At 42.7% G+C, this 19,015-nt stretch overlaps 1 protein-coding gene across 1 annotated transcript in view; it reads left to right on the top strand.

Moving 5' to 3' along the window:
• Positions 1-15,836: 15,836 nt before the first annotated feature.
• The window catches only part of XDH (xanthine dehydrogenase), a 40,319-nt gene continuing 37,140 nt past the window's right edge, over positions 15,837-19,015 (top strand). Inside the window, exon 1 of the mRNA XM_052676851.1 lies at positions 15,837-16,041. Within this exon, the coding sequence (XP_052532811.1) occupies positions 15,988-16,041 (54 nt within the window). The 5' untranslated portion in view covers positions 15,837-15,987. The remainder of the gene's footprint in view (positions 16,042-19,015) is intronic.

Genomic DNA, 19,015 nt, shown 5'->3' with positions numbered 1-19,015 from the left:
CGAAATCAAATTATGTTTCCAGATTGTCTGTAGGTTTTGGATAACCTTACTTCAGGGTGGGGACTCTGAGATGTTAACACAGGCCTAGACTTGTGTCTCTTTCAGCATCTGAAGGGGTAGTAAGCAAGTGGACCAGGCTCACTGATAGAATTTCCCACTGATAGAGGTACCACTGATCAACTTCGGTGCACTGAGCAACGGTTGCTGTCTGTGTTTGAATGGTAAAACATAGTTAACGTGTTTCCTTTGTTCAGGCTGGATTTTGTTAAAATTCCACTTTGCTTAACATGGGAAACCAACAACATGCTTCAGGACAGAGTATTATAAATAATCAGGTCGGATTATTTCTTAGAATGTTATCTTGTGATTAAGTCTAGAAAGACCCTTTGTTTTCAACTAAAGCTGAAGTACTAACCGAATCATCAACTTTGGCATGAAAAATGCTGCCTTCTCATGGCCTTGAAGGCAAGGAATTGCATGAAAGAGTCTTCCAAGTTAAAAACAAAACCAACGACCAAACAAAAACCCCTCTCTTCTGCCTGAGTGACAGCCTGCAGGTAAGTTCTTTCTTTGTGTTAGGGCACCAAGAGGAAAATATGTGCCAGAGATGGGTACACTAGTGCACATTTTCACGTTGCAAAAATAAAAGCAGAAACAAAGATTGAGATAAAAATGAGATAACTCTATGTTGCAAAAGCTATCCTGCTCTGGAGATGGGAGATTAAATGGGAAGTAGTGCATGTGCGTGCAGCCAGGGTGCATGCTAGTGCATACTCTTGCAAGCCCTCCAGTGCTGTGGCAGATACTGCCTTTAGAAGGCAAAGATGGCAAAGAACCATTTGGCAGGTGTTAGCAATAGAGATAAGAGTCCAGGAAAATGTAGGTGTGACCAGAAAAGCTTAAGCTCTGCATGTTTGTATGTGTTCTCTTCACAAAACAAAGGCAACCTGAGTGAGGAAGATATTTGGTATCAGTTTCGCTCTCTTCATGAAGGTGCCATGCCTTTTTCTCCCTTGCCTCCCTTCTCCATCACTGACACAAGAACATATGTAATGCTTTGCAAAAAAAGAAAAGCATACACGCTTTTCTCAGATGTGGTTAAACTAATATCGTTGTAAGGAGTAGTAAACAAGGGAGAGGCTGGATGATAGCACTGTTCCTCACAAACCTTTTCCTGAAGGCATAAGGGCAGCTGTGGCTGCTTGAACTGTAGGTAAGGTCAATATGTTTGATCAGAGCACTCTTTGTAGGCTCTCATTATGCTTGGACATGACCTTGGCTTTTGAGAGCACTCTGGAAAAAAAAAAACCCTTCAGTTTTGTCATTTTCTCTCTGCTGTTTGCCAAGAGGATTAACGGCGTGATTTACAGAATATCTCTTAAACCAGTCATCTGCTGAGGGAACTGGGAGCCGTAAAATACATTGGTGAATGTTTGGAAGTCTATTGGCTCAGGGCAGGATTGCACCATTCACCCTATGTAGAGAAGAGGCCGAAAAAGGTGTTGCAAGCTGCAGCTGATAGGTCATCTAGACATCTGCTACACGAGAACGGATCAAGGTCACGATCGTTCTTCAAATACTCAGCTCAAAACAAGAGGTTACTTTAGTCTATGTTTGCTTGACTGTGATTGCAGTGGGAAGGCGTGCACTCAGCTGTAAAGATGGCCTTGTAGTGATGACGTTAGGCTGTCTGAGGTGCGTGCCAGTCGACTGGAGGTTGTGGGAGTACCTTGTTTTTGCTCTGGTTAAACACAAGTGGAAATTGATCAGGTAGTAATGAGTGCTCTCAGGTGACTTATTAAAGCATTAGCATCAACAGTTATTTGTCGCAATTGATGGATTTGTAATCCTAAAAGATCTTGTGATATACAGTAAAGAAGCATCTCATTATTTTTCATTAATTAAGTGGGGGAAAAAGCAGATGCAGTTTGAAAGGCTTCAGTTTACTGCAATCTCACCAAGTGTTTATAAGCTACTTTTTATAGTTTTTTTTCAGTATCTGTCATGGAGATAAAGACCAGATGCTCTACCTGTAAAATCATTATTACTGTCTTGATTGTATTTGTAATTGCCTTCATTTTTACTACAGAATCAAGCATCATCTGTAGGCTGCACTTTTAGGCTTAAATTTTCACAGTGCTGTTCCAGAATGGTTGCCAGTGCCTTATTCACTGGCACTGAAGACCTCCTGGGTGAATAACTTGTTACTGCCATACAGGAGTAAATCTTGAGTCTAATTGCCGTGGCTGAAGTTTGTTGTCCAACCGAGCAGCTTAAAGCTTTATGTGAAACATCTAAGATACGGTGCTTAAACTTTAACAACCAGATCTTGTCTTGTATTGTGATCTTGGAGATCTTATCAGTGCTGAAGTAGACATGCATGAAAATTCCTCCACTGGTAACCATGGGTATTAGTCCAGACGGGGTAGGAAGAACCAGTACTCGTATCTCAGTCATCTGCAGATGTTCCCAGATTGTTAACTGACTTAAAACATTAGTGCAAGCAGCACCTCATGGTCCAGAGAGATCAATTTGTGCTGGGTATATGCTCTATGTAAAGGAATAAACATTGAGATAGAGTTGCTGAAGACTGGAGAAAAAAGATGCAATATAACTGTGGTAGAGTCAGTGTAACCTTTGGTAAGGGCTTAACTTAAAGGGATTTGTGGAATGTGAAATAGTTACCTCAGTTAAAGAGAAACAGCAAAGCTTAATTGAGCACAAGATACTGATTCTACAAAGCTTTACTTTCCATCTTATTCTGTATTTTGGCTTTGAACCAGAGGCAAGTTAGCACTGGCCTATCAAACTGCAAGAGAAATTTAATCAGCACCACCTTCCAGCTGTTACGCAAACAAACTGGCAGACTGAAGCTACCAATGAGGGGCTGCAAAGCTTGCACAACTGGTATCTCTGGAGCAATCTGCGTAACTTTTGGTTCCGTGGCCTTTTGTGAAGGCCACCAGACTATTGCAATGTCTTTGCATATATAAACATGCACTTCAACTAATTAATTTGAAGCCCTGTTTTAAAGTAGTAGAAGGTTTAGCCACTTAAAACCAAAACAAAACACATGACCAAATCAAAAAACAAAATAAACAGGTGCCCAGGCAACGTAAAAACAGGAATGAGCATTTATTGTCTCTTCCTACTGCTGATTCGCTGTGTGATCAAAGAGTCCCTGTTAGTGTCTCATCTTTTCACATCTTAACATGACAGATATTGGCACAGCACTCTGTAGTGTCATTGTTAATTAATGTTTATTAGGTGATTTTTAGTTCTTGGTGGCGTTGCAGCATGAAGAAAAATAATAATAGTACTTGGGCCAGTGCTAGCAAGCTGCAGGAAGGAAAGAATGTACCTGTTAAAGTTGTTAAAGCATAGGGCCAATCAAATCAGCCTTACAAGCATAATTTTTTTTTTCTTATGGAAATATTGGCACTTTTGCCTAAGGAAAAATGGGATGTACTCTCCTTCAGAATGTAGATCAGGTTCCAGTCAGAGGGTTTTAGAAGTCGACTCGTCATGTCCTATTAATTGCAGAGTGTCATTAAGTGGCTGCAGCAGGATTATGTTATAAGTGGAGCATCTTTGCCAATTTATGAACAGTAACACAGTAATTATAAACACCTCTGTAAGCTTTCCAGAATGACAGTATGTCACTGAGGCTTCCTGTAACGTGAACAAGTCAGAGCAGGTATGTTTGCTGTGTTTCTGGTGTACTCTTTGAAGTCTGTAGCATGTGTTGAATGCTGTGTGTGACTTCACAGCTCTCCTGCCATGTCTCTTTACCAACTTTTGTCTCTGTGAGACTGCACGACATATTCAGAAGAGAGTTGTGGTATCCTCAAATATTCCTGGCACCTTATTTAAGATATGGAGTGTTTCTCACCCTATTTCAGTGCATGCGATGCTTCCATACCCTGCTTTCCAGCAGCAAGGTAGCTAGCTTGGTTCACTGAGCTTCTATTTTTCCATTAATATTGGACTTGGGCCATGCTGGCAATCCACACGCATCACACACTCGTTACAGCTGAGTGTAGGTAGCTGTGAAGGGCTTGCTGTGAGCTGGGCACAGCTTGTAATTCAGAATTCAGCCAATGCTAATATTTGGTAGGCTAATGACTAGTTAGCTGGTTGTTCTTTAGGCTGTACCTAAATATTTTGTAACAGTAATGACCAGTCTCTATGGGAGTACTTCTAACCGAGCAGTGTGGCAGATTATGCCCCCACCTGCTATCCTGTTGTTCTGGAACTACTTCAATGTCTCAAACAGGATCAGTGCCTTTTCTGTAGCTGCTGCCTTACTGCCCAACAGCACAGGAGCTTTGTTTGAAGGAGCTCCAGTAGGTATGACAGACTGAAAGTCTCAAAAGTAGAGCACTAAGAGATGTCCGGGAGATCAAGCAAGAGATTGTTAGGCTCTTTGTGCTCTCACTGCACTATTTTAAATGGAGTGATGTATTGAGGCAGATGGCTTTTTTTTTTTTTTTTTTTAACCTGTCAAGCAGGGGAGGAAAGCACTCTGCCATCTGTGTTATTTCTACTTCTGTCTTACTCTCTGGAGTTACATCAGTTCTCATCCTGTACCCAACTTGCTGGGAGTGTTGATCTGATGTGTTTATTGAAGGATGATGGATAAGAGGCAGCACCCTTCATACCAAACAGAAGAGACTGGTTCTGCTTTATTGGAACTAAGAAAATCAAGTTACTGGGTCTGAAAGTTACAGCTGGGTGGAAAAAAAGCACAGAATCTCAAAACCCTGGGTGTGTTTGATGCACATTGCTTCAAAAAGGGGGTGGAACTGTTATGGATTGTGAAATTTAGACTTGATTTCCTCCATGGGGGAGGAACCAAATGACAGTGAAAGAACAGAACAGAATTTCAGTGAATGGAATTATGAAACATTTAGTAAAACAGAGCTCAGTGTTGTACAGACAGGAGAGAGTGAAAACAAGAGGATCAATAGATACGATATTAAATGTATATATGATTGCTCACAAATAGATACATTTGTCAGTACTTCAAATGCTCTGATCCGTACTCCTGTAGCTGATCTTGTTTTCTTATTTTTTAAAACAGTGTGTACTTTGAACACAGCAGAGGTGTATGTACTTGCAATGTGTTCTTAGCCTGTCTGGGCAGGTTTTACAGAAAGCTGCAGAACAGAAGTAGCTGAACTTGAGATGAGTGTAAAGGAAAGAGAGGTCGTCACTTTTCCAGAGAAATAATTTGGATGAGAAAGGTGATCAGCCTCCTTCCTGCAGCATGCTCAGAGCTTCAGGCAGCCTTAATCTACTGAGGAGTGATTCTGCAGGCTAGTAGCAGGGATGGCTTGGTTCTAGCACTGGCTGCCATTCAGAGGGTGGTGAGGCACTGGAACAGGTTGCCCAAGGAGGCTGTGATGCCCCATCCCTGCAGGCATTCAAGGCCAGGCTGGATGTGGCTCTGGGCAGCCTGGGCTGCTGGTTGGTGACCTGCACAGAGCAGGGGGTTGGAACTGGATGAGCACTGTGGTCCTTTGCAACCCAGGCCATTCTATGACTCTGTGTAGAACTGAGTGGTGTATCCTGTATCAATCTGGATTTTCAGGAATTCGTGATGAACAGTGGCTAGCCATGAAAGAACTAAAAACAAATATTGCAGTGGGATCTATTCAAGAATTTTATCCAAGGAAATCTGTGTTGGTACATTTTAATGGCTTTTCTGTTTGGAAGTTGGGTGGAACTTCTAAAGTCACTGTTGTTGATTCTTCAAAGATGAAGAAAACGAATTCTCATGGTATAAACTGCTGGGAAGGTTAAAAGTCATGGTCTTAGGACAAACGTGCCAGAACAGTAAGGAAGCTGAAGGCAATGAGGGACCTGGAGGAAGCAGTAGGATCTGTACCCTCTGTCTTTCTCTTTTTGTACACAAATTCCATGGAGCAGGGTGGGAAGCTCCAGAGACCTGGCCATAGCTGTAGATGAGGTGTCTGTGTGAATGCTGTGACCTCTGTTGGCCTCAGTCTGTGGACATACTTGCACAGCCGGTCAGTGCCCTGTTTGGACTGGGTACACTCAGCAGTGCGTGGGACTGCCTGGCTCCAAGAGCCCTGTGGTCTCAGGTTCTTGTGGAATTGTTCTGCCCAGACTGAAGGCTGCGCTGCACAAGAGGCTGCAGAAGACTCTTGAAATCATAGAATCATAGAATTGCTCAGGTTGAGAAGACCTTAAAGATCATCAAGTCCAACCACAGCCTAACCATACTACCCTAACTCTAACAACCCTCTGCTAAATCACGTCCCTGAGCACCACATCCAAATGGATTTTGACCACATCCAAGGATGATGACTCAACCACCTCCCTGAGGAGCCCATTCCAGCACTTAACAACCCTTTCTGTGAAGAAGTTTTTCCTGATATCCAACCTAAACCTCCCCTGGCGCAACTTGAGGCCATTTCTCCTTGTCCTGTCACCAGTGAGAAGAGAGCAGCCCCGCTCTTGCTGCAATCAGTTTTCAGATATTTGAAGAGAGCAATAAGGTCTGCCCTCAGCCTCCTTTTCCCCAGACTAAACAGCCCCAGTTCCTTCAGTCTCTCCTTATAGGACATATTCTCCAAGCACTTCACAAACCTTTTTGCCCTTCCATGGACCTGCTCCAGCATCTCAATGTCCTTTCTGTACTGAGGTACCCAAAACTGAATGCAGTACTCGAGGTGAGGCCTCACCAGTGCCGAGTACAGGCAGGATGACTTCCCTAGTCCTCTCATCTCTCCATTCCTGATACAAGCCAGGATGCCATTGGCCTTCTTGGCCACCTGGGCAAACTGCTGGCTCATGTTCAGCTGACTGCCCATCAGTACACCAAGGTCCCTTTCCATCAGGCAGCTTTCCAGCCACTCCTCCCCAAGCCTGTAGCGCTGCCTGGGGTTGTTGTGACCAAAATGCAGGACTCAGCACTTGGCCCTATTGAAACTCATACAGTTTACCTTGGCCCATCGATCCACTCTATCCCTCTGGCAGATCAGCGCTTCCAAAATTACAAATACAAAATAGGCCATTAAATGTGCTTTTGGCTTCTTGGTGGAAGAAATTTCTGGACCTGTTTTACATTATAACTCATTTGATAGCTCTGCTCAGGGAATGTCAGTGACCTGTAATGAAAGTTGCCTGCCTGGGTTTTTCCAAGTATGCGTTTAAGCCTATTAAAGATTAATGATGGTGATGTCTGGAGTAACTTCTTTCTCTTGATGAAAGTGAGTTTTAACGCATTGTTGTAACTCAGCAACCAAGTGTCAGCTCTTCATTCTAATGTCTCGCTCTTCATTCTAATGACTCGCTCTTCTAAATCAAGGATGCTTATTGAAAATGTTATGTGAGATGTGGGTTGAATAGATCAGCAATTTAATAATTGTGAGACGTCCTTCATACGGAAAGACTAAAGCACAAATGCTGAATTTGATGATGTTTTTCAACTGGAAGGCAGTGCGGAAGGCTATGAAGTCTCACCAAGTAACAGTGGTAGTTTTTTCTGCAGTTAAGGAAATGAATGCTGTCGGTTGCTTAATAACATTTAAATGATCAAACATGACTGTGATTAGTCAGTTCCAATTATATGGAAACAATTGTTTGCTTTGTGGACAACGTTTGTGGAGGTTTGTGCATGTACTGTCAATACATTCAGAACAAGATGCTGGAAGGAAGGATTTCCAGAGACTTTTTAGAATGAAAAGCATACGAGAAAATTATCCTGCTAGATCATAAATTGAAAGGAGAGGAAAAAAGAAAAACCCAACAAGTTATGTGCATCACTCTTCCTGGTTTATCTCTATTGCCAGATTTTACATCCCTTTCAGCTTCTGCAGTGGAACAAATAGAGCAAATAATCCATTTCATGGTGTGGGTGTTTCTGTTGTTGTTGCTGAAGTTCAGCATTAGTGATGCTTTCTGTTGAAATCTGAATGAGTGACTTTTAAGATGTTTTATTTTTTCAGTCCTGCCTAGGATTTCTATTCTTTAACTCAGATCTTATGCTACATCTATGTTTCTCAATGCTTTCCATCTTCAGGATAAAAACTGGAGGAAAAAAAAAAAAAGGGGCATTCAGGTTGCTGAATTGTTCTGAATATCTGTGTAATACGTCCCAGTTGCATAAATGGATTTTGTAATCCTTTGCCCTGTTGCTTGCACAGTGTGGATTAAGTTAATTATTTATAGCTTACTGGAGTAGCTGTTGAAGCGCCCCATGCAGTGCAGGAGGAGTGGAACCTGACAGGAAGCCATCCTACTGCAACTCCTCAGTCAGGGTAGGGCCAGAAGAGTGTAACTGAGAGAGAGGTGCCACAATTTAGAGGTGTATTTTCCTCCTGGAAAAACAAACGTCGTATTGCCATTTGTTCCCTTGAGCAACTTTTCTTATGATCATCTCTCTAGTTTTTTTTTTCCCCCCAATCTTCTGGTGGTTACATGACCTACACACATCTCATGGACCTTCCGCAAGGTGTTCTAAGAGTACCCAGTGAGGAGACTGTATAGTCATTGAGGCTGGAGAGGACCTTGAAGATCATCTAGTCCAATCATCAGCCCATCACCATTCTGCCCACTAACCACATCCCTCACAGTCTCAGGCTGTAATGCAGAGCTGCTAGGTGACATGCCTGAAACAGAGATAAGCGCAGGGAGATCACGCTGTGCTCAGGGTAGTGTATATTGTACGTAGTTTATGCATAGCATATATTATAGCTCAGCTACACTGTTCAAACAAGCACAAGTGACTTATTTTCTTGTTCCTGTATGTATGAGAGAAAACTTCATAAATTGCAGAATGGTTGAGTTGGAAGGGACCTCAAAGCCCCCTGTGCCCAACCCCTGCCATGGGCTGGCTTCTCCCCACCAGCTCAGGCTGCCCAGGGCCCATCCAACGTGGCCTTGAGCATCTCCAGGGATGGGGCACCCACAGCTCTCAGGGCTGGACGTGATACTGCAGATGGACTGCACTTAAACTCATCTCCACAAAGCTTTGGTGCAGTGGAGCTGCCATCAGCAGGCAGCCAGCCCTATCTCACAGCTGTGGGGCTGCAGAGGAGGGCGCGTGAGGAGAGCAGCCTGCTGGGTCCTCCTGGCCATGCCCTCACCAGGCACGTGGCCCAGGAGCTCCCAGCCCTGCTGCTGACCTCTGTGGCCGCCCGGCTCTGGCCGCTCCCTCTCCTCGCCCAATGGGGATGTGCTTTTTGCGCTGCTGAGTCAGGCTTCCATTGATCAGCAGACCCTGAACGTGGAATCTCGTGGGGTTTTTTTTCCTCTTTTTCCTTTCATTTATCCTGAACATTGTGTCATCTCTCTGCATCCAAGGTTCAGTGACGTCAGTGTGGATAGGAGGTCAGGGACAACTAGGGTTTTCTTATAAGAAATGTTGACCTGAATGCGTTCGGGATGAGGAACCTGAGAAATCTGAATTGAGAGAAAACACTCTCATAAATTCAAAGACGACATCAATAGTGGCAGAGTCCTTGCCCCCAGAAGTGAGGGGATTCCTTCTTATTCCTATATTTATGCAGATTTTTCATTAGTGGTTTTAATTTAAAAAGCTCCTCTCTGAAATACGAAGAAGAGGTGTAAGTAATGATGAATTAAACCTCTCAGTTTCTGTCTTAGGATGTAGCAGTGCTATTTGAGCTGAGTGGTTGTATTCACTATAGATCTTTACCTAAACAAGATGTGATAACTGGAACATCTGCCAATTTTGATAGCAGGTAATGCTTTCAACTTTCCTGCTCCTTGAGTTCCATTGTGGAAGAAGATGCTCAATAGTTCATTCTTGTTCTGGAAAATGAAACGAAGCCTTTCTATGAAAATTGGTAGCATCGTGTTGTTTTTCATGCCTTTCAGGTCCGTGTGGAGAAAACAGCCTGGTGTCTTTGCTCCTTTGCTGGTCTTTCTCTGACACTGCCTCCTTTTGCTTGGGCATCCATCCTATGTACTGCAAAGAAATTATGTCCACGTTGTGTTTCAGCCAACAGGTTCTCAGTGGAACCAGGGAGTGGTTTCCCACCAGGCAGAGTTTTCCAAGAGAGCACGTGGTGTTTGTTTAACTTATCTTCCACTGAGTCTGGTGAGAAAGGGGCTCAGTGTTTTTCTGTTGCAAATTCAACCCTTGGTGTCGTCACCGTTTGTCCTGCCAGGTTGTCTAATTTGGCTGTACTGCAGTTATTTCTTCTGTAAGATAAGGAAAAACTCGAAACCTCGTATTCTGTTATCCATGTAAGCGTGATGTGTGAAAAGGCCATTTTTTTCCTCAGAACTTGCCTTTTAAGAGTCATATAGAGATTTATACAATCAAAGTATTCTAAAAGGTAGGTAAACCTTAGATAAAGTTGGACGCCCTTTTAGTCCAAATATTGAATCTTCCCACAGAATAGGAGGGATTACTCAACGTATGACTCCAATAGATGGATCTAAATGGGAGCTTGAAGGACAGTTGGTTAAGGTCCCTATCTCAGAGGAAAGACAAATATGGCAAATGAATTCTCTTTTTGAAGAAAAACGTAGCTTTCAGAAGAGAGTGCTGTGAAAGGGAAAATGGTTTTAAACTGTAAGGGGATAAATTTAGACTAGATATTGGGAAGAAATTCTTTACTGTGAGGTTGGTGAGACTCTGGAACAGGTTCCCCAGAGGTATTAAGGCCAGACTGGATGGGGCTGAGAGCAACCTGCTCTACTGGGAGGTGTCTCTGCCTATGGGGAGGTTGGAACTAGATGATCTTAAAGGTCCCTTCCAACCCAAACCATTCTATTCTGTGATTTATTGAAATCTGTCTACCATTGCATCTGGCTGTTTATAAAATGATAATTATCATATATCCCACTGCTCCTCCACGTCCCCTCTAGACAAAGCAGGTACAGACCAGAGGAACAACCACGTGCTAGCAGAACACCTGTAGGGTGAAGGAATGCCAGCCAGGGACTCGCACTGTGTTCTGAACCAGCAAAGAGACCACCAGACCAGAGCCTTGTTCTTGGCCCATCCTTGTAAATCACAGTCATGGTAAAAGGGCTGTGAGTGCAGAACAACTTCAGGAACACGTGGAGTACGTGAGTGCATGTTAGTATTAGTTGGCAAGTGCAATAAATAAATTCACTGAAAGAGATCTCATTAAAACTTTTTGTCACTCACAACTGTGAAATGGGATGTGATGTTGCAAAATGAACAAACTTGATGATTAAAAATCTTTCCTCTGTGATTTCATCCTATTGTCTTTTTTTTTTTTTAATATTGCAAACTTTGTGGTATAGAAGCAGAAATCTCTCTCTTCGCATGTATTTTATTATGGCAATAAACCAAAGACAATGCCATGACTCTCATGGGTTAGAAATGTTGGAGCTTTTATGTATGGAACCCAGTTTAGGATTGGCACCACCATAAAAGTAAAGAGAGGTGGATTTGAAATTCTGCATCCAACTCTTCTGTGCGGATATTTATGTATATATTTATGTATGTATGTCTTACACATTGTATATAATAATATATAAATCTTTTAGTGTCCTTAGACAGATTGATTCACTCTAATTTACTTTGGTCACTTAAACTTTTGATGCTTTGACCAGATTTGGTTTATCTCCTGGATGGATTTTTGAAGAATGACTGAATCAGCAGAAACCAGACAGAGGTGTGTTGGAACACTCCTGTCTTGCAAATGGCAGAGACAGAAGAGATAGGCTGCTCGATGTTTTCTGCTCACTGCTGATATCAATTAGTGTAATCCCAGTGTTGTTAACAATTAGGGCACGTTTCCTTTGTCCTGGGGAAAATTCTTATATTCTTATATACCTCTTTGTTCCCTATCTTTTATTATTGTTTTACTCAGGTATTTTTCCAAGCTGTGCGTGGTTAAAGCCCAATTTACTGTCTCAATTAGTGAGGCTGTCAATCACGTTTACATCCAAGATGCATCATCAGCATTCTGCTAGAAGCACAGGCATATCTGCATTGGGGAAAAGCATTAGTCATGCTGGGTGTTTTACTGCAGCAGGCCTGTCATTCATTTGCTGTTGGCAAATCTCTCTAACCTTATTTCCCCTGCCTGAATTTTGTGAAATAGCCTCCTGCCAGCTCGTGAAAATGTTCGGAATTGTTGAGTTGAGATAGAAAACAAAGCAAGATATTAAAAAAAGAAAAACAAGAGTGGGAAACCATGTGATTTTTGAAATAGGTAACTATGCCAGGTCAAAAGGGGGATAAGAGTTGCTTCAGGCTTGTTGTTAGGTGATACAAGTGGCTGTCATAGTAAGTGATGTGGGATCTCTAAGTACAGTGTGCAGAATAGGAAGAAATGCAGTGGAAGGAATACATCTTCATACTCCTGAAACTAATGAATGAAGAGTCAATTACCTTTAGTTCTCAAGAATTTGTTTGGAAGCCAGTTAGATTAATGTAAGACTTCTGTTCAGTGCCTTCCAGATAGCTGGACACAAAGTGTAAGACGCTGCTGTCATTGATAAATGAGGTGCTTTTTATCAAATATATCAAGTAATTAATGTAATTAAGAGTTTCTTTACTGAGTACGCCGTGATCCATAGGCATGTTTAAGATGCACATAACTCCAGGCTCTAAGTACAGTCAGCTCTCTTTCCTGTCCTGTCTTAATGAAATAGTGTTGGGAATACAAAAGGTTTTTCTTAGTTGTGGTTGAGGCTGTGGAATACTGGGAACACGACTCAAGAATGTCAAGTTTTTTTTTGGAGAGGGATCACAGGCTTTATATAATAATAACTGAAATTTCAGCTCTTGTAATACGTGTGTAACATCCTATTATCAAGTTTGTAGGCTGTTGAAGGCTCATCTCGAAAGCAGATAATGTTTCTTTAATGCACTAGTTCTTTCCAAGGCTACTTCTTCAGCTTTACTGCCACGTTTATGACAAATCTAATTTTCACCTTCAATGACTTGTGTTCAGCTCATAGCATTTGCTTTTGTGTCAACACTGTCCGTGATTTTGGGGTGGAACTTCTTCCTTTCTGCCCTTTGTACGCTGTTCATTACTATTACATAGTGGCAAATTAAAATGGGTTTGTTTTCAATCAAGAGAAGCACAGGCTGTCTCAGGGATACAAGCTGAAAGTGAATGGCAGTGAGATACACAGGGCAGCCAGAGGACTTGTGGAGAACGGCCAGGTAGTTTAGGGTGGTATATTAGATGTAAGTTCACATAATGCAGTATGTAGGTTGCTCCAAAAGTAATGCCTCCTATTTATTTCTGTGGAAACTATAGCAGATACAGAGAGCACAATAACACTATCTGATAGAGAAAACTCTCAGCTACAGAACACCATTTTTCAACCTAGTCACTGTCATAAGTTGTGCGTTTTCACTAGAGATGAACAAGCAAGCTGTGCTTGTAAAAATCCACACCAGTGGAGCTGACCCACTGTTTCTACTTGTTAGTTATTTTACCAGATGGTGGCCCAGAAGTTGCAAAGTGTTAGCTCATATACGTGTGTGTGAGTGATATATAGGGTATTGCACTAAAGCACTGGCCTGGGAATTTCTTCTTTTCATTACCAAACCTCCTGACGAATGCCTCTATTGACTTTTCTCCCATTTCTCGCAAGAGTAACGTGCAAACAAAATAGCTGACCTCCTCGCTTCTGTTTTAATCCTTTTTCTTCATTATCTCTGATGTCTGTTTGCTGTATTTTCACGTGTTGACTTAATTCTGGTGGTGAACTCCTTAGGCAGGGATGGAGTTTCCATAAGTTTCATCATATTCGTTGAGCTGTGCATTAGATCACTCACAGAACAGATTACTGCATTCGCAACAGCAGATCTGCAGGATTAAGCAGTCAGAATGAGAAAAGCTAGCTCCTTTATTTCTGATAACGCCATAATGCATCCACTACTCTCTGAGCCTCTTCTCTGAGAAGTGAGTGAGATGGGGGAATTCTGGGCTTCCAAAGCACACCTGACTTTGAGTTGTGAATGGACAAATGGGTGATTGCTGCAATGGGAAACTTGCTATGCTTTCCCTGGCCTCTAAAACGAAGTACTGCTTTGCAACCGGGTTGGCTGATGAAAGCTTTATGTATTCAGCTGGCTCTAAGGGATTGCTATGCTAATGGCAATGTTCTTACACTACAGAAGTTTGAGGGTTGTTTTCACTTTCTGCACTGCCATTTCTGCCAACCAATTCTGTGTTATTTGTAATGGGTTTTTCAAAAAGGGTGAAGAGATTTGGGTAACGTCAGTTCATGTGTTTCAGTGTTAAATTTAGAGGACCTGGAAAGTACCAGTTCTAGGTGTTTTGGTTCTTTGTCTGTAAAACGAGCTTGAGAGAATGGTATTCTGCAATTAGTGGCGTGTGAGATGATGTCTGAAGGTGTACATACTTGGTAATCTGTGCATCAAGAGGAATACACCTCTCCATTATGTATACAGCAGATTGATGGGGCCAGAAGCAAACCTTATGGTGGAACATCATAAGATGCTGTGTAGTGGTGTAGGAGTGGGGGACAGTTTAGCTATAAGGTATTCACTATAGCTGGACAGAAACACTGTAGATGGGATTCCTGAGACAACAGATGACACGGCTACAGGCGTTCTTTAAATCTAAGAGCAACATCTTGCATTATGGAAAAATACAGGCGAGGAAATTAAGTTAGATTTTGATGTTAATGCCATAATGGCTAGTTGCCTTAAGATTGTGGTTGTGAGTAATAATTGTTAGTTAAAACATTACTGAACTATTTAAATATGTTAAGCTTGTGTAGACTAATTTTGAGATAGATGCTTGCTGTGTGAGGGTAGTACTCCTATAAATCTGCCCCCTGCTATAAAGCAACAGAAGAATTCTGAAGGAAAGTGCCACATTTTCAATGTCCTCACTACGCTCTGGGAGGTGCCAGGCAGTAGGTGTCAGCACTGTTTCAGCTATGCACAGGTTCACTGCAAGCTTGGGTCAAGGTAACCGGCGTCAAACACGGGTTTGCTGTGAGCTGTGCTTTTGGCAAAGTGAGTGTCTTAAGTGCTTAGAAAACGACTGGCACTTGCTGTAAAATAGCTTTCCCCAGGGGACAGACGGATAGAACACATGAGATAAAGATAATTTGTATATTGTCTTTGCTCTGACGCGCTCCCAAAGCACTGAAGGAAAGTGCTTTAAAAAAATAGTGATTTAATTAGCTTTTGTTGTCTTGTGAATTGGCCAGGTGTTGCTGCTAGGAAGATGTAGTTGTCTCCCAGGAATTTTAAGCTAGGAAGCAATTTCTACTAGTAAGGCTGCTATGCTGAAGGTGGGAATGGAGGGTGCTGAAATCAGAATGGAGCAGGTAGGATTAAATACTGTGCTAGGAAATCTCTGTAAGATTTTGGAACTGTGCAATTTTGTGGTGTAGTTTTAAGCTGGGACTAAGAGACTGCACATCTTATTTGTGAAAATGAAACGTGCTGTCTGAGGAGCTTTTCTACAGGCATGTGCCCTCAGGAGAGGCTGCGCAGTGAATGCCAGGTGAATGGCTATGCACACAGAAAGGGAAATGGTGGTTTTTTTTTTGTCAATATCCAGTAAGAAAAGGTTGGGAGAGCACTCTTATCCTCCCTCAGCCCCTGCCTTCTCCCTGCAGGTTGCACTGCATTCCCACAGGCTGTGAGTTCCTGGCGCTGATGCAGAGGCAAGCTCCTCTTCCTGCAAGCTTGGCAGTGTGGTGTGAAGGCAATGCAGCTGAATTGTGATTTGAGCTGATCTATTGCTATATTAAGGGGCGGGCCACGTTGCTCTTTCCTTCTCTGTCACTGCTGCTGCAGAAGCACCAACCAAAAGCAGCTGGCACGCCTCCTCATTGGCCCTTATATAATATGGGGTTTTGCAGGGTGCTGATGTAGAACTCAAGGCGTTCTTGAGACAGGCTCACACTGCTTGTCCTGTTGCTGGTGCTCACTTTCCTACCAAGTTAGGGCTGCTCTTGGAGGGTGACCTGTGGTCTCATTGGGGTGAATTTTGGAAGGTGTGCGGTATGGCTCCAGCTGAGACAGGGGATAAGCTTGTTTTCTTTGTGAATGGTAAAAAGGTAAGGAAGATTCCAGCTTTCTGCTTGGCTTGCTCCTGGGCTGTGCCTGATTACTTTCTTTTTCTAGTTGGCTTTTCCACCTCTGAAGTTTTCTAAGACCAGCACAAATGCTTCGGTTGCTTTTAGATATTAAGTTGTGAGGACTATTTATTGCTTTGCTGAGTGGCTTTTCTCCCCTGTTTGACCTTAGTTTGTGAAACTTTTGGAGAGCAGTACCTCTCTATGACCTTCATTTTATATTTGAAATTTGTTGGCAATTACCTTTAAACAAAAGGTGCAGTGGCTTTAGTACAGACACTTCTACTGGAAATACTTTCAGTAACTACAACAGATCTGGAAAAAGTAATTCAGTTAGGAGCATTCATATAATTCCTATGCTCAATAAGTAGTTTTGACATCTGTTTTCTAAAAGAGATGCAAGTAAAATACTCATTCCATTCCCATTTAAGAAGCTGGCAAACCCTTCACAATCTTAACCCCATTGACTGACGCTCTTTTGGATGCACTGAAAGTCACCCGCATCACCTCCTGATGATTACCAAAGGAGCTCTGGTGCCCACAGGAGGTGGCTGTCCTCCGGGAACCTTTGGGCAGTTTCTCCCAGGGCACCTCTCTGAATTAGCTTTCATTTCTTCAGAGGGTAACGTGCTGTTCTTATTTGGCTCTAAAACTCTACCTGCTGCCCTGCAGACCAGCACAGGATTCCTATCAATTTTGCTTTTGTTGAACTTTCCTGCTAATTTAGTCATGTGTAAACGTGGCTAAGATTGTTGCTACAATTAGGGTGTATTAGTTATGAATTTGGGTCCCAGGATAAGTTGGAAATAGAGCTTTCCAAGGCATTCAGCGTTCAGTGTTTGAGGTTCTCCAAGTATCCAACTATTAGCTGAAGAATGAAATGTACGTAGTATGGATTATAATTTCATTGGAGGGGTCTTGAGTGCAACACTGATGTTCAGAACCAGGGTTGACTTCTACTTCAAAGAAGGGGACAATTCCTGAAGCTTTGATTGCACAGTTCAGCATGGCTCATGTGTCAGTGTTACCTGACTTATCAGCTGCTAGCTGCTTCTGTAGGGATGCAGAAACTCAAAACTTTGCATTAATCATGAGTAGCCAATTGAGTTTGGTAACTGGCTCATGAAGTGGTGGTGCAGCATTCATCTGATGAATTTTCTGCAGTGACAGGGGTATGGGTGTCGTACCATTAATTTGTCTTGTTCTCTTTCTGTGAAGGCTTCAGTGATCTCCATGAACCCAAATTTTCAGAGGGTGAATGGGGAGATTTTTTCAGTCTCGCTGTAGGGAATTGCCACAGACGTGGCAGTGCAGAACCAATACAAGCAAAATATGATGTCTTGTATTCTTTTTCTGGTACAACCTAATGGAAGAGAATTGTTCTCATGCCAGCCCTTCTTCGATTCAAAACCAGCATGTCACTGGTGGCATATATGAAATTCCTATATACAGACATAGTGAGTACTTCAGCATTGAGGTTGCTCGAGTATTACAGATGGGTTGTAGAGAAGGCCATCCTCCTGGAGCAGATTAACATATGGAACTAATTTACTAATCAGTAAAGCAGAAAAGACTTAACTGTGCCAAGAGGGTTATGTGAGAGTCCTATGGATGTGGCACTGGGGGATGTGGTCAGTGGGCATGGAGGGAATGGGCTGGGGTTGGGCATGGTGATCTTAGCAGTCTTCCAGCACTAATGACTCTGTGGTTCTGTGTATGGTGAGGCGCAGAATGGGTGGGAGAGCAGTATCAGCCCTGAAGGCTGACAGCAGAAACCAACCAGTATATGCTGTCCTCTATCTCTTTTTGTGCCCTGAAGTTTAGGGAACTTGCTGTGAATGACATCTCCACTTGTGATTTTCAGCACTTGTTATGAAACCACAGCTCTCTGTTCGCAAAACTCTGCATTGGAGCTGGCCTTGTGCAGGTATACGGGGCTGTATCACAATCTGACCTTGGCGGCCCTTGGTTAGGGAAACAGCAGGGACCAGTGAGGCTACCAGCAGCACCAGCTCCTTCCACACATTGAGGCTGTCTCAGCATCCTTCCCTGTTTGCATGTGGGACCACAGTGCTAGCAAGGAAGGAGGTTCCAGCTGATCAGAGAGAGGAGAGGCTTCCCGGGTTGTGCTCCTCCCTCAGCCCCCATTTATTTTGGCATTTATTTCCTGTTTCCTTCATTGTTGTGCTACCAAAGAGGCTCGAGTTACACCTCCAGCAAGTGCAAGTCCAAGAGGAAGAACTGGACTTATTTGGCTATCCAGTATGTGGCAACAGGGATTATGTAATGAGAGAGGTGGGGGGAAGTCCATGGAGGATGCTGCAGAGACAGCAGGTAGCAAGCTAGGGTACGACTCCATCCACCTGAGTCCTAACGGCATGCTCCAGTCAATTTGCTGGAAAGAATGTGATAGCATAGCTAGTGGGAAAGCTCACTACTTTATGAATCTGTGGCAGCTTGGCATTGTTAATGGGTCGCTGATATTCTGTAATGGCACAAACCAGCATGATAAGAGGTGGTTGATAAGATAGGGACTTTCTTGATGGTTAATTCTACTTTCACATTAGCCTAGTCTATAATATAATATCAAGAAAAGTCTCTTCAGAGCAGCTGAGCATACTTCACATTCAGGGTTGTTTATTTTAAACACCTGTTTACTTCACTGAGATTGGCACACAGCTAATGCCAACTTGGTGCCTGGAATATTATGGAACACAACACACGCGTAGCAGGATTGGAAGTGAATGATCTTGAATGTCTTTTTCAACTCAAGTCATTCTGTTATTCTTTATGTATATACTATGAATACAGTTTTCCTCAACTGACAAGTCTGTCTCACGCAAGTTGCATAAAATTTTAGTTAAACACACTGTATATTTGTATTTTTAACCTGACTATTAAGAGAAGGTCTGTGTGGGAATCCACATTAGAGCTCTTTCAAAGCCTTTCTACCCAT

Source organism: Tympanuchus pallidicinctus, unplaced genomic scaffold (genome assembly GCF_026119805.1).
Source record: "Tympanuchus pallidicinctus isolate F22 unplaced genomic scaffold, pur_lepc_1.0 scaffold1, whole genome shotgun sequence".
NCBI lineage: Eukaryota > Metazoa > Chordata > Aves > Galliformes > Phasianidae > Tympanuchus > Tympanuchus pallidicinctus.
The sequence above is the reverse complement of the archived record's forward strand: the minus strand, read 5'-3'. Positions and strand labels throughout refer to the sequence as shown.